Genomic DNA, 12,500 nt, shown 5'->3' with positions numbered 1-12,500 from the left:
TTTACGAATAGTGTGTGGGTTCTTTTACGTCCCACAGGATTATGAACATTGAAGGGTTGTGAGACGGGACCTACGGTTTATAGTCCTTATCCGAGAAGACTTGAAAGTCTTAACCATTTGTGGATGTAATTACAAAGGCAGCATTTTCTCCTCAGTTATTTTTTTTTAAGACCTTAAGTGTTGGTCCGGCCGGAGTCGAACTCACAACCTCCCGCATGGCAGCCCGATGCTCAACCAACTGAGCCACCGGTGTGCGGTGGACTGAATCTATTACATTTCTGAATGAACACAGGTACATGTATTAACCCTTTCCCATGTAAAATGTATGGCCACTTACCGATTTTACTGTCAAGCACCAGATGATTTTACTAGTCAATGGAGAACCACGTAATAATAAGTGGGGGAAGGGTTAAAACCCATACTCGTGAGCAAATAAGGAAACACTGTATATGGAAATTGATGTGCGACCTTTATTCACGTTTGAAAGCATTCAATTCTGCCTTTATCATGGCAAAACTTTCCCAGAAGTCTTCTCTCAGTTCTTATACACTGCACACCCGCACCACCTGTATTATGTTTGAGAGAGAAGAAATATTTTACATATCCCACATAAAGGCAGTTCACTTTACGCTATGCTTCATTCCTCTGTCACTGCATGTGCTAAAATGATACGTGGATGTAAAAATAATCATGGTGTGGAGATCACATGAGGCCTTTGTATAGATAGTCAATAGAAGCCAGAAAGATAAACATGTGTCTAACACATCTGCAACACAATAATGCATAACCCTGTAGATTAATTGTTTTTTTTTTTTGACATGCCAGGTCAGATCCCAAGCAACTTACTTCTGTTGGTCATCGTTATTCTGTAATTCTGTAATAATCATTTGCTATTTACTGAACACCAATGGTATTGACAACAAACTGTGATTACTAAATAACAATGCCCTTGACTAAATCACTTGAGGGGTTGCCATGGCCAGGATTTTGCTGTTTCAAGGATAAAGATGGGTTCCAATCAAAATTAGGTATGTTAGCTCATGCCTCCAACATCCCAAACAACCCAAGGAAAAATATTGAACGAATAATTTTCAGCAAGAAGAACTACAGATATATGCACATTCATGTCTACGGAAGATTGGCAATCACATTACATCTGAACTTGAAAAAAAAAAAGCCACCTTTCTCAAGACTCAACTTGACTTCCCTCGATTTCCCTCTCACCAACCTTATTTGTGGATAGCAAGCAGTGCACGCATATTACAGTGTACAGCTTTGGTAAAATACATCTTGTATCTTACTTAGTAACAAGACTATGACTATGGTATAATACTCATTCTTTTTATAACTTGATGTACTCTGATCTTGAGTTTTTTTTTTTTGGACTCAGGGCATGACTGGAACATACATGTACATTTACATGTCCATAAACATGTACATGTTTAATTTATTCCACAAATTGCCCAAGCAAGTATCTAGTTTATAATCTGTGGCCAGTATCTGTGAGATCAACAACTTCCAAAACTATGTGGAAACTTGAAAGTTTACTCTTAAAAATATAGCTGTTAAAAGGCATAGTAAATATCCCAAATAATTACATAACATACATGCTATGCACTCAGATCATTTCTATGTAATACATGTCATGTACATGTATTTTCACTGAAAAACAAAATTTCAAAGCTTCCCATTTTCAATATTTGAACAAATATCTCCAGGAAATTCAAAATCTCAAGAGCGAAACAATCTTGAAAATTGTATCCCTAAATGTTAAGTCTACTGATCACACATGGCATGATTACTGTATAAAGTCCAATTTTAATTCATGCAAGGATCCAAAGAAGTTAAAATTAAGCTATTTATGCTGCACTGGTGCAGAACAATGACACTGCTTTTCCTTTATCTCCTTTGGAATGCATTTTGTATATTGAACTATCTATTTTTAATGCTTCCAAAGAAGAAACAACATCAATACTAACCCACTCACACCCAAGACACCACCAATTGGTGAGTAAAATTGACACTCGCGTTAGCCAGAGTAAAATCTGTACAATCTCACTCTTGGGTGGGAAGCGTTACTGATAGTCATAATAATAATTACCCTAATGGTTAGAGCGAAATGGAAAATGCAGAAAATCTGGAACTATATTGAGGTGGCTGTGATCTCGACAGTTATTGGGGCTTTGGGCACCACGTTAAAATTCCCATCACCAGGAGTAATGTATCCATGCTACACAGAATTTAAGATGAAAAAACCATTACTTAGAAAAAAAAAAGTTGCAGTTCAGTTGAATAAATTGTATCTTGTACAAATAAACTTGCATTGAAGCATGTTTTGTTTACGATTTAATAGCTATGTACAAGAAATACAACCATCAATGACTGCGGATATATGGGTCCCTGGTGCATTGTTTTTTTTTTTACTTTAAAACTTAAAAATTAAAGATAACCTTATATATATTCTGTTTCATTTAGGTGTCAATAAAAAAAATACAATTTAAGACTAAGGGTTAAGTTGCAGTTGTATGAATATTCCTATTCAACTGAAGTTCTTCCTACCATCAAACACGCGATTTTTATACTAGAGACTTCTTTCTGACAATTCTACATCTAAGAGGCAATGCCAGATGACAATAAAATTAAGACTTGACCAATTGCAAAGAAAAGTCCTTTAATGAATCGAATACATGAATTATTAAAACATGTTGATACTATATATTCAGGCCATCTGAAGACTCGTCAATCGTTCAACTCAACGAATTTCATTGCAAAACAATTTCAAATTTAACAACTATAACTGATATAAACTAAGCATGAGTTACTGTGTCGTGAATGAAGAAATCCATCGGAGATGATGCTATAGGGCGAAAGTGATTTGAACAAAACAATAATCTTACTTACTATTGGAAGAGGATACTCCTAACGAGCTCTGTACTGCTATAGAAAGCAAAAAGACCCACAAGGAACACCGAAGCGACCACATCTTCCCGCTCGCACTCACTTTTTGCTTCCTGTCTCGCTACATGCACCTGGTTAAATACATGTGGCGCGAAGCACGTTTTTTCACGGCTCCGCGCATGTGCCAGGTTGCCAAGCACCAAAAGAAAGTCAGGCGTGCATCAGGGAGAGGACCCGTGATAACAGGACATTCAACAGTGTTTTTACTCGCAAAATTAGTGGAATAAGAAAACAAAACATCAAGTAGAAATCTTGAAAAAGAAAGCGAAGAGAAGAGGGCAATTATTCCTGTCATGAACATTAATGACGGCTGATTAACAAGCTGAAGTTAATTGTCTTCTCTAAAACGGAGCATGAGCACATTTTCCCGTGTGTAGACTTGTCTTACAATAGGTCAGTTTCAAAAATACCATAACACTCGTTGTTTGCCCTCTACAATTTGCATTTTCTCTTGGGACCATTTTAAGTCCCAAGAGAAACTGGACACAACGTTCATGCAAAATTTTGGAGGGCAAACAAAGAGTATTATGATAAACTTGCGCCTAAATACAAAAAAAAAAAGAGTATTATGATAAACTTGAAAGTGGCCTGTGAGAAGTTTCTCACGAGTAAGGAATTGGTCTCGATGTCATAAAAACGGTATCGTTTTGCATTTGTTTATAATTCAGTTTCAAAAAGTTGTGTCCCATAATTAATTTTTTTCTTCCGCAATCGCAAACGTAGGCGTAATAATTGCCCTCATTTTCCTTTTTCGAAAACAGAGGAGCAACCGCATGGCCGAGCAATTTGCATAAAAACACTTAAGCTCGAGTACGAAATAGCTGCTGTAAGTGGTTACCAGCGTTGCCAAATTAACTAAACCCAGTGTAAATCGGAAAAATCCTGCAAACAATGGCAGAATAAGTTCCTCCATTAACTATGTTCAGGCATTTCCACCTTCTTCAATCTGACAAAACTGTCCGATCAATTCACTGAGTCATCATCAAAGACCGCTTTTGCTAAATAGCCAATATATTGCGGTCAACGATTTCGCCCTCATGCGCGGGCTATGACATACGTAACATTCATAGTAGAATCGGAAATTTTGCACAAAGAAAGGGTTGAATGACGTTAAAGTGCATACGTCAAAAAAGCGTAGTGCCGATATCTTCTTATTAACTCTTTCAGGTAGAAAGCGTGAAATTGAAATAATCGTGAAATTAACGTCAAGTTCGTTTCATCAGTCTCATGAAGGCTGTCACCACAGCCGAAACGTCAACCTTCTACTGAGAATCCCCAAACTTAAAGGGTGTTAATACAAATCGAGAAAATTAAGCTTTAAAAAAGCATGTCCTTCTGATCGGATGAACGCTAAAAGTACTCAGATACTTCATGCGTAATAAAAGTCTGCAACTTGCTTAAAATTAATTTAACTTTTATTTTGTTATTATTTCATTTTTTTTATTTGTTTGAGCAGGTTGAAGTTATGGGAGCTATTCAGCTGATGTGGACCTGCTTTACCCACCCACCCATATACTCACAGAGGACAGCCATAACACGGGAACATCGTCCCTTACTCTTCTCGGATAGTGTGCGGGTTCTTTAACGTCCCACAAGGAACTATTTGTGAGACGGGGCCTACGGTTTATAGTCCTTATCCGAGAAGACTTGAAAGTCTAACCATTTGTGGATGTGATTACAAAGGCAGCACTTTCTCCTCAGTCACTTAAAAACCCGGAGTGTTGGTCCGGCCGGAGTCGAACTCACGACCTCCCGCATGGCAGCGCGGTTAGTTCGTCAATGTGACTAGTATCCCATTTGATGAAGGGGGTAGTTTCTAAAAAAACTGTGGTGCTGCGTCGGTGCGGGACATAGTATACAAAAATTTGGTTTTATCAACGGAGTTGATAATGTAAATTGGCCACCGTACAGAGATTCTAAAAATTGATGTTTCGAGCGTTAGCCCTTCGTTAGAGCGAATCACGAAGGGCTAACGCTCGAAACGTCAGCTTTCAGAATCTCTGTACGGTGGCCAATTTACATTATCAACTCCGTTGATAGAACCAAAAACTAGTATCCCATTTAGTCGAGGCTACAGTAAAGACCCGCATATAGAAACACTATTTTCAGGTTTAAGACTGATCGTGTTCTTGTTTGAGGGGTGCTTAGTGAGAAATCAGCCTAAAAGTGTTCTTAAAATTGGTTTCAGAAATACTTCAAATTATATAGAGGTTTAATTACCATACAATGCAATTTTTAATAGATTTTATAATTTGTAATGGTCCTGAACACCATATTACTTTGATATAAGTTACTGTACTGTATTGTTTCCTTATCCTTATTCACCGAATGCATAAATAGCGGCCAAAAATGTATTGTTTTGTTTATGTGCTAATGAGACTCACTAGCCTCGCTCTCAAGCAACATTTCTTTTGTATTTTGTCCATATAAACGAGGCTAGTGAGGCTAATAGGCCACTTCGGAAAATACCATAATACTCTTTGTTTGTCCCCCCAAAGCATTGTTTCCAGTTTCTCTTGGAACTTACAACGGTCACCAGAGAAAACAAGAACAATGCTTATGCAAAATTTGGTGGGACAAACAAAAAGTATTATGGTATTTTCCGAAGTGGCCTATTAGCTCATAAACAAAAGAATATTTTGTATCCACCATTTATGAATTCGGTCTATAACCTTTCCATTTGTATTAAGAACATGTTTTATTTATAAGGCTGAATTTGTTCTTATTTATATGGTGCTTTATTGACCAAATTTCAGCATGATGTTCTTAATCCACTTGTTCTTATATTCAGGTGTTTACTGTATTTCACTGAAAGGTGACACCAAGTAACCTCAAATTGTTCTTGCGTGCGATGAGCGAGGGAGTAGCTGGAGGTAGTTTGATTGCTTTCTTTTTAACACAGTTTCCAAAGTTTTCTTGAGGTCAACTTCCATATGTTATCATCTGACCCGAGTTTGAACTTCGCTACTTGCAGCTGTACTTTCGATGGTTGAGCCGTCTCAGCGCCATGAAAACTTGCATTCAAAGGAATGCTAAGAGTTACAGTAGATCATAGACAAATTTGACCAACAAGTTGGAAGGACTTATACACTTGATATCATTTAAAGTATCATAACAGAAAAAAATGGATACAGCCAAGAATTGACCGGTTGAGGCACACCCCAGTTGATGGACTTGTAGTTAAGTCTCGAAACCTTTCGGGCCTTCTCCGGGTGTTACAATTCCCACTGTATCTTGAGAACGGAGAGGTTATAAGTCTTCAAACTTCATATTAACTTTGCTTTTCATTATCTTACAACATGTCAAAAGACCAGCATATCAAAACAAGCGTATGGTAATTTCGTAAATGGCCTTTTTAGCCCGAAAAGTTTTGGGGAATTTCGAGAAGCGGGCTCTCGGCCCCCAAAAACTTATCAGGAAATTGGTTACATACGAGTTTAATTAAGCCAACGTTTTTTGGTCCAATCTAGAGTCATTAGAGCAGCATCACCATCATTTAAGCCAGTCACTGTTTAACTAAATAGAAGGGGATATCTCTCATCGTTTACATAAACTATTACCACTTTTGCATAAGTTCAAGTATAATATAAGACGTTCTCGAACTTATGATGTTAGTTTTAAAACCAATAGAGCCAAACGCATCTGTTTCAATTTTTATTGTATGTAATTGTCTATTAGTATTTACTCTTGTATCAGAAACCCATAAGGGTTGAAACGTGTAACGCGCGTTCACAGCTTCCGAATATTCAGTGCGAACTGATTGGTTGAATGTCTCAGTGCTAAGTACCATATTTGGAAACCCCTCGCTCTTGTTGTTCCAAATATGGTACTTAGCAAATTGAACATTCAGAAGCTTGTTACCCAGCACACAAGGGGCCGTTACACGTTTCAACCCTTATGGGTTTCTGCTTGTATTTAATGTATAACGCAATTCAGCCCTTTGGCTGCAATGTTTTACTCAAATAAACTATTCACTATTCACTTTAAGCTTATCGCAAAAAAATGTTATGAGATACTCAGTCTGTCAAATCGAACGACAAAATTCTTACAAAATCGGCATCATCATCAGGCCACTCAAGCCAACGATGCTGGGTTTCAATGAATTGGTGCCATTGAAGAATTATGCTTTGGCTTTATTCTTATCAGGGTCACCGATTATAGAATTGACCGACGCGAATAATTAAGATCACAAAAAAAAAAAAAAAATCCCAAGTACTTCCCAAGTAATTAAATTGGAGATTTTCCCGATGAAAAAGCAAGTTTTCACGTAGTCCATTCCTTGGGACTAAACTGGCAAAGTTAACTGGCTTACTTCAACCATAGTTCAACACTGAATTTTAATTCGGATATCATCAATTTTGGGGTTAAAGTTCACGCCGGAAGAATGATGTCAGCAGCTGAATGCCAGTGAGAGCCACTTCAACTGCAAATGAAGCGAAATCAAGAACTGATTGTACAAGTCCCGGATACCGTAACCATTCCGTCCTCACGAGTTTTCACTAGGGCAATATTTCCAGTCAGATTTAGCATACGACTTATACTCACCCAGCTAGTTTGTCACAAAAAAACACGAAGGGAATTGCAGTCCCCGACTTGCGTCCAAAACAAAAAAATAATAAAATAATAATAATAAATTTCTAGTTTCTAAAGAAACTGTGGTGCTGCGTGGGTGGGAGAGTGAAACAGGAAAATTTGGTTTTATCACACTTCTAGCTTTTAGAAACTCTGTACGGTGGCCAATTTACATTATCAACTCCGTTGATAAAACCAAATTCTTGATAAAGGTCGAATTACCACCGTGAACGATTTGGAAAGCTGACGTTTCGAGCGTTAGCCCTTCATCAGAGCAAACAGAGGAATCAAGTTGTGAGTGTTGTTGGTTTTTATGCGGGTGTGGAAATATGGTAAGACTAACATGAATTTGTGAATAAATTAATGGCATGAGAGGCGTTTATTGATTCCGTGGGGGAAGAGTGTACAAAGTGACAGTGTACAAGGTGTTAAGTTCGTGAAAGCGGTCCGCCAATCTTCTCCCTGTTTCGCCTGTGTAGATCTTCATACATAGTGTGCAGGTTATGCAATGGATGACATTTGAACGTACATATGAACACAAGTGACATTTTTCTACCAAATAAATTGCTAAACTAACAAAACGGTATATGCATTTTTTCGTTACTTTGAATAAACATATTATGAGTTAATTGACAAAGAAAACAATTGAGTCGCGTCATGTATGTGTGTCATTCCAACGATTAATAAAGATAGACAACTTGCTTGGTGTGAAAGACCCTATCCCTGGCAGGCTTCGTTCACTTGTGGTTTAAAAGTTTGTATGTGCGGGCTGTAATGCCTGTTATGTCGGCGAAACAACCCGACATTTTCCACACGCGTGCGTGAGCACTTAGTCTGTGATAGGGCCTCTCACATTTTCAAACACCTACAGAATTCCGAACAATGTCGCGCCCTGTCTTCAGGGGAATGTTTCCATATTTTAGATCACGCCTCTACGACTTTTCAACTCAAGATAAAAGAAGCTTTTCATATTCAAAGAGAACAACCTTCTCTTAATCAACAACTGCATCACGTAAATCTAAAACTATCCTTTTAATTCTCACATTGTCACGTTTTATGTACATTCCGTCGTTACTGGCATAATTAGCACTTTTTCCGACTTACAAATTCAACTTAACGCTTTGTACATTAATAAACTGAAGATGACAGAAGTTTCTGTCGAAACATGTCTTGTAATTTCAAAAGTTTTGTCGTTTTCTTTAAAATTCTCAAATTGTTTTCGAATATATTTAAATTGTTGTCATTGTTTTCTAGACAAGAAAATTCTCTTATCTCAATCCAGCAGATTGCCAAAGTTCCATTCAACTAAATTAACGATTTTCCGAGAAAATGGAAAACAGAATTTGAATGATTTCTATTGATTACTCACAGACTAATAAAGTTGAATCTTTCATGACAAACCAGGAAGTTACATGCGCCCATCACATGCTTCAGACTCACATTCCGCTCTGACAACTGAGAAATTAAGCACGTTACCTCTCGCCCGCTATTTCTGTTATTGATGCAGATGAACTCAAGACCGCTCATCGAAAAACATAAGCCCTTGGCAAGTTATTTTCATTGTTATAAGATGGCATAAGAATGCCATTTTGCAACTTGACGAGTAATTTGTTTTTACGTGACCGTTCAGAGACATGTTTATTAAGACTATATATACATATAAAACACTTAGCGAACAACGGGCAGGCGGTCGCTTGCTTCTTTTATTCCTTCAATTCATGAATCCATCTTTCAAGAGATATTGACGATTGGTAGACCCGGCTCAGTCAAAGCCCACAATCTTGTCAATATTTTTAGTCCCACTTAACCTTTTATTCTAATAAAGATTTTGCCATCTCGTGCAAGCCTCTCCGAGAACTATTTTAAGTTACGCCACTCTTTTCTTTTGTAAGAACCTTTCAGTATTTTATAAGAATGCCATTCTTATAAAATTTGGTTAATCTCAGCCTGAACTTCAGTCAGACTGAGATTAAGCAATTTTTTTAAAAGAGAACATACTAGGAACGTGCTCACGCTGGGAGTCGGTTAAGAACGTCTTTATTTCGCTCATTTGTTGTGAGCAGTATAAATTAAGGTAAAATAAATGTAAAACTGTAGACTAACAGGACAATTAACTCAAATACTTAAGGAATTTTTCTTATTTAACACGAACAATGTGTTTTTCTTATTGCGTAATACTCTGAGTTTAGTATACCACACAAGTTCAACATGATAAGGACGTTCTCAGACTCAAATCGAAAAAAAATAAATAGGCACGCATTGCGTACATGTGGTAGAGCAGTAACACAGCGTTTTATTCCATAATTGTCAACTGAGCTGCGTTTTGTTTTCCTGGAGATTCAAGGTTTTTCTTTGCGTAATATGTAGCTCTAACTGTACCCGATATTGTTTTGGTACCTATATCACAGTAGTACCATGGTAAATATCTTAGGTAAATAGCCGGGCCCTTAGATGACATGTGGTTACTAGTAAAATACTAAACCCAGAAAGATTGAAGAAAATAAAAGGGAATCGAGATACATTGGCTTTCAGGCTGACATGTTGATGATTTTCAAGTTTTCTTGCAACTTCTTTTTCACCTCAGGTTTAAGCGTGTGTGAGCTTCTGACAGCTTTCCAAGACACAAGTTCATTAAAGTTATCCCTATCGAGCGAGGTTAGTATCTGGATGAGTGACCTCAAACTATACGACTTGGTGTGGCAGAAAGATAGCACCGAAAATTCTATATTTTAACTCTCGATGATGCGAACTAAACAAGGTACAGATTTAGTTAGCCTGCTTTATACTAAACAAATATTGATGAAAAAGTAAATAAATATTAATACACAGTTTTTAGGAAGAGCAGAAGCAAGTTTTCAGAAGTGTCGATCGAGAATGAAATATTTTGTCATCGGCAACAACATTTGCAACGTAAAAACAACATAAATTTTGGACCGCGAATAAAAAAAAAATATACCATCAGCGAAAAACATTTTGGGAGATTTTTGCAACGTTCAATTTTTCTATTGTACTTTTGGCTCCACAAGTAAATCGCAAAATCGAAAGTGACATCGAATTCAGCGGGCGCTGTGATCAAGTTACCTTATCTCGCGAAACAAAGGATGCATCAGGCTGTGTCAAAATGATGGTAAGACACCAGGTTTTTGTTTTTGTTAGTTTGGTTTTTTTTTTCAAGTGTTTTAAAGATTGACAAGAAATGTGCGAATTCAACACAAAGATCACAATCGCCCAACTCTTGAGGTTGACCATTGTTTCTGCAAAGTCAAAAATTTACTCTCCTAGACGAGGTTATTTATCACCAGATAATTCCATCGTTTTGGAAATAGCAGCTGCTTTATTATTCATCAGCGTCACAAATTCTTGTCGATCTTGGGGCTCTTTTTGTTGAAACTCAAGCACGCTTCCAACGGAACTGTTTAACGATGAAATGATATATGAAATGGATTATATATGAACTGCGGATATGAAATCAAATGAAGCTATGATCCTCGCAGTTATGAACGCAAATTTTTGCAATTGCGTAAAGAAGCCTGAAAAATTCAGGACTTCAATGGGGGTTTGAATCCGTGACCTCGCGATACCGGTGCGACGCTCTACCCAACTGAGCTATGAAGCCACTGACTTTGGTAGCTGGTCATTTGTGGGTTCACCGGTATCGCGAGGTCACGGGTTCAAACCCCGTTGAAGTCCTGAATTGTTTTTTTCAGGCTTCTTTACGCAATTACAAAAATTGCGTTCATAACTGCGAGGATCATAGCTTCACTTGAGAACTGTCTATGTTCGTGAGTTATGCACGCGCTGCGGGCCTATTGTCACCACGGACTTATTAAAGACCCGCCTACACGTTCAAACATTGTTATAAGACATTTGTTGGATCAACAATGTTAGAACGCGCAGCATCCATATTTGATGACGTCTTTCGAACATTTTTTGTTGGAAGAATGTTTTGATTTCGATCAAACATTTTCTCCAACCTACAACAAATGTTGAAGCGTGTAGCCACCCCTTCAACAATGTTGTATTGCTAAGACTGAAGTGACGCGTTTCAAACGATGTTATATGTGTGTCCAACATTGTTAGAACCGTGCCAATGTTGGGACGTGTTCTTCTAACAATGTTTGAACGTGTAGCCGGGGCTTTACACTCTTACAACCCCGGTGACATAGTGTGTAGCGCACTTACAGTGCACTACCACAAAAACATGAGACCATTCAGTCTCAGCCCCCAAACCAGACGTTCTCATAAAAAAGAGAGTGTAATATGACCTGGTGTTCGACTTTTCCCAGAAGGACGAGCAATTTAAAAGGAAAATGAGTTCAAAGTTCTCATGAAAAATTTCTTTTGTTTTCCAGCCTTGGAAACGAACGATTACAAGAGTGTCTAAGAGAATATATCTGCACAGTGACCTCAGATACCGTTTTCCAATTTGGTGTTATTTTGAAGCTTGTCAGTAGTTCTCGGCAGCTGATCAACCAGCGTTTGGCTGATTGATAAGTGTTTCTTTCCCAGTTAAATGAGATTTTCCTGCCCCACCAGTAAAATAAGGTTAAGGCGGGGGTACACCTGAAAGCCGTTTTCACGCCGCTTAAAATCGGTCTAATGGAAATTTCTCGTTCGCCTTTCAAGCAATACAAAAACCCTAAGCTCATAACACAAATCAATGTTTTGGGGTGTTATGCAAATTTTTTGGTGATTTTTAAGTATATTTGGAAGGAGATAGCTTTTCTCAAAAGAGTAGTAAAATTTGGAAAAAAGAGAAATAGTTAAGATTTGATGTAGTTTAATATTAGAAGTTGACGTTAAACATTGACATATGGGGCTCTTTTCTCGAAAGTCCCGAAAACTCAGTTTTCGCTCAGTTTTCGGGCCCGAAAAGACATCTGCGAAATTGCCAACCGCTTGTTTTGGAAAGCAGATCTTTTAACATGCATGTTTTCAAGGTAACAAAAAGAGAAATAACTGTGAAGTTT

The 12,500-nt window shown here is 37.7% G+C and overlaps 1 protein-coding gene across 2 annotated transcripts in view; it reads right to left on the bottom strand.

Moving 5' to 3' along the window:
• LOC137969488 (retinoschisin-like) overlaps window positions 1-3,058 on the bottom strand; it is a 21,197-nt gene extending 18,139 nt beyond the window's left edge. For both annotated transcript variants that reach the window (XM_068815744.1, XM_068815745.1), the window contains exon 1: window positions 2,902-3,058. In XM_068815744.1, the coding sequence (XP_068671845.1) occupies window positions 2,902-2,983 (82 nt within the window). In that variant the 5' untranslated portion in view covers window positions 2,984-3,058. The remainder of the gene's footprint in view (window positions 1-2,901) is intronic.
• Window positions 3,059-12,500: the final 9,442 nt, after the last annotated feature.

The sequence above is a fragment of the Montipora foliosa genome, chromosome 9 (assembly GCF_036669935.1).
Source record: "Montipora foliosa isolate CH-2021 chromosome 9, ASM3666993v2, whole genome shotgun sequence".
Taxonomy (NCBI): Eukaryota; Metazoa; Cnidaria; class Anthozoa; order Scleractinia; family Acroporidae; genus Montipora; species Montipora foliosa.
This window is presented reverse-complemented; position numbering and strand designations above follow the sequence as displayed.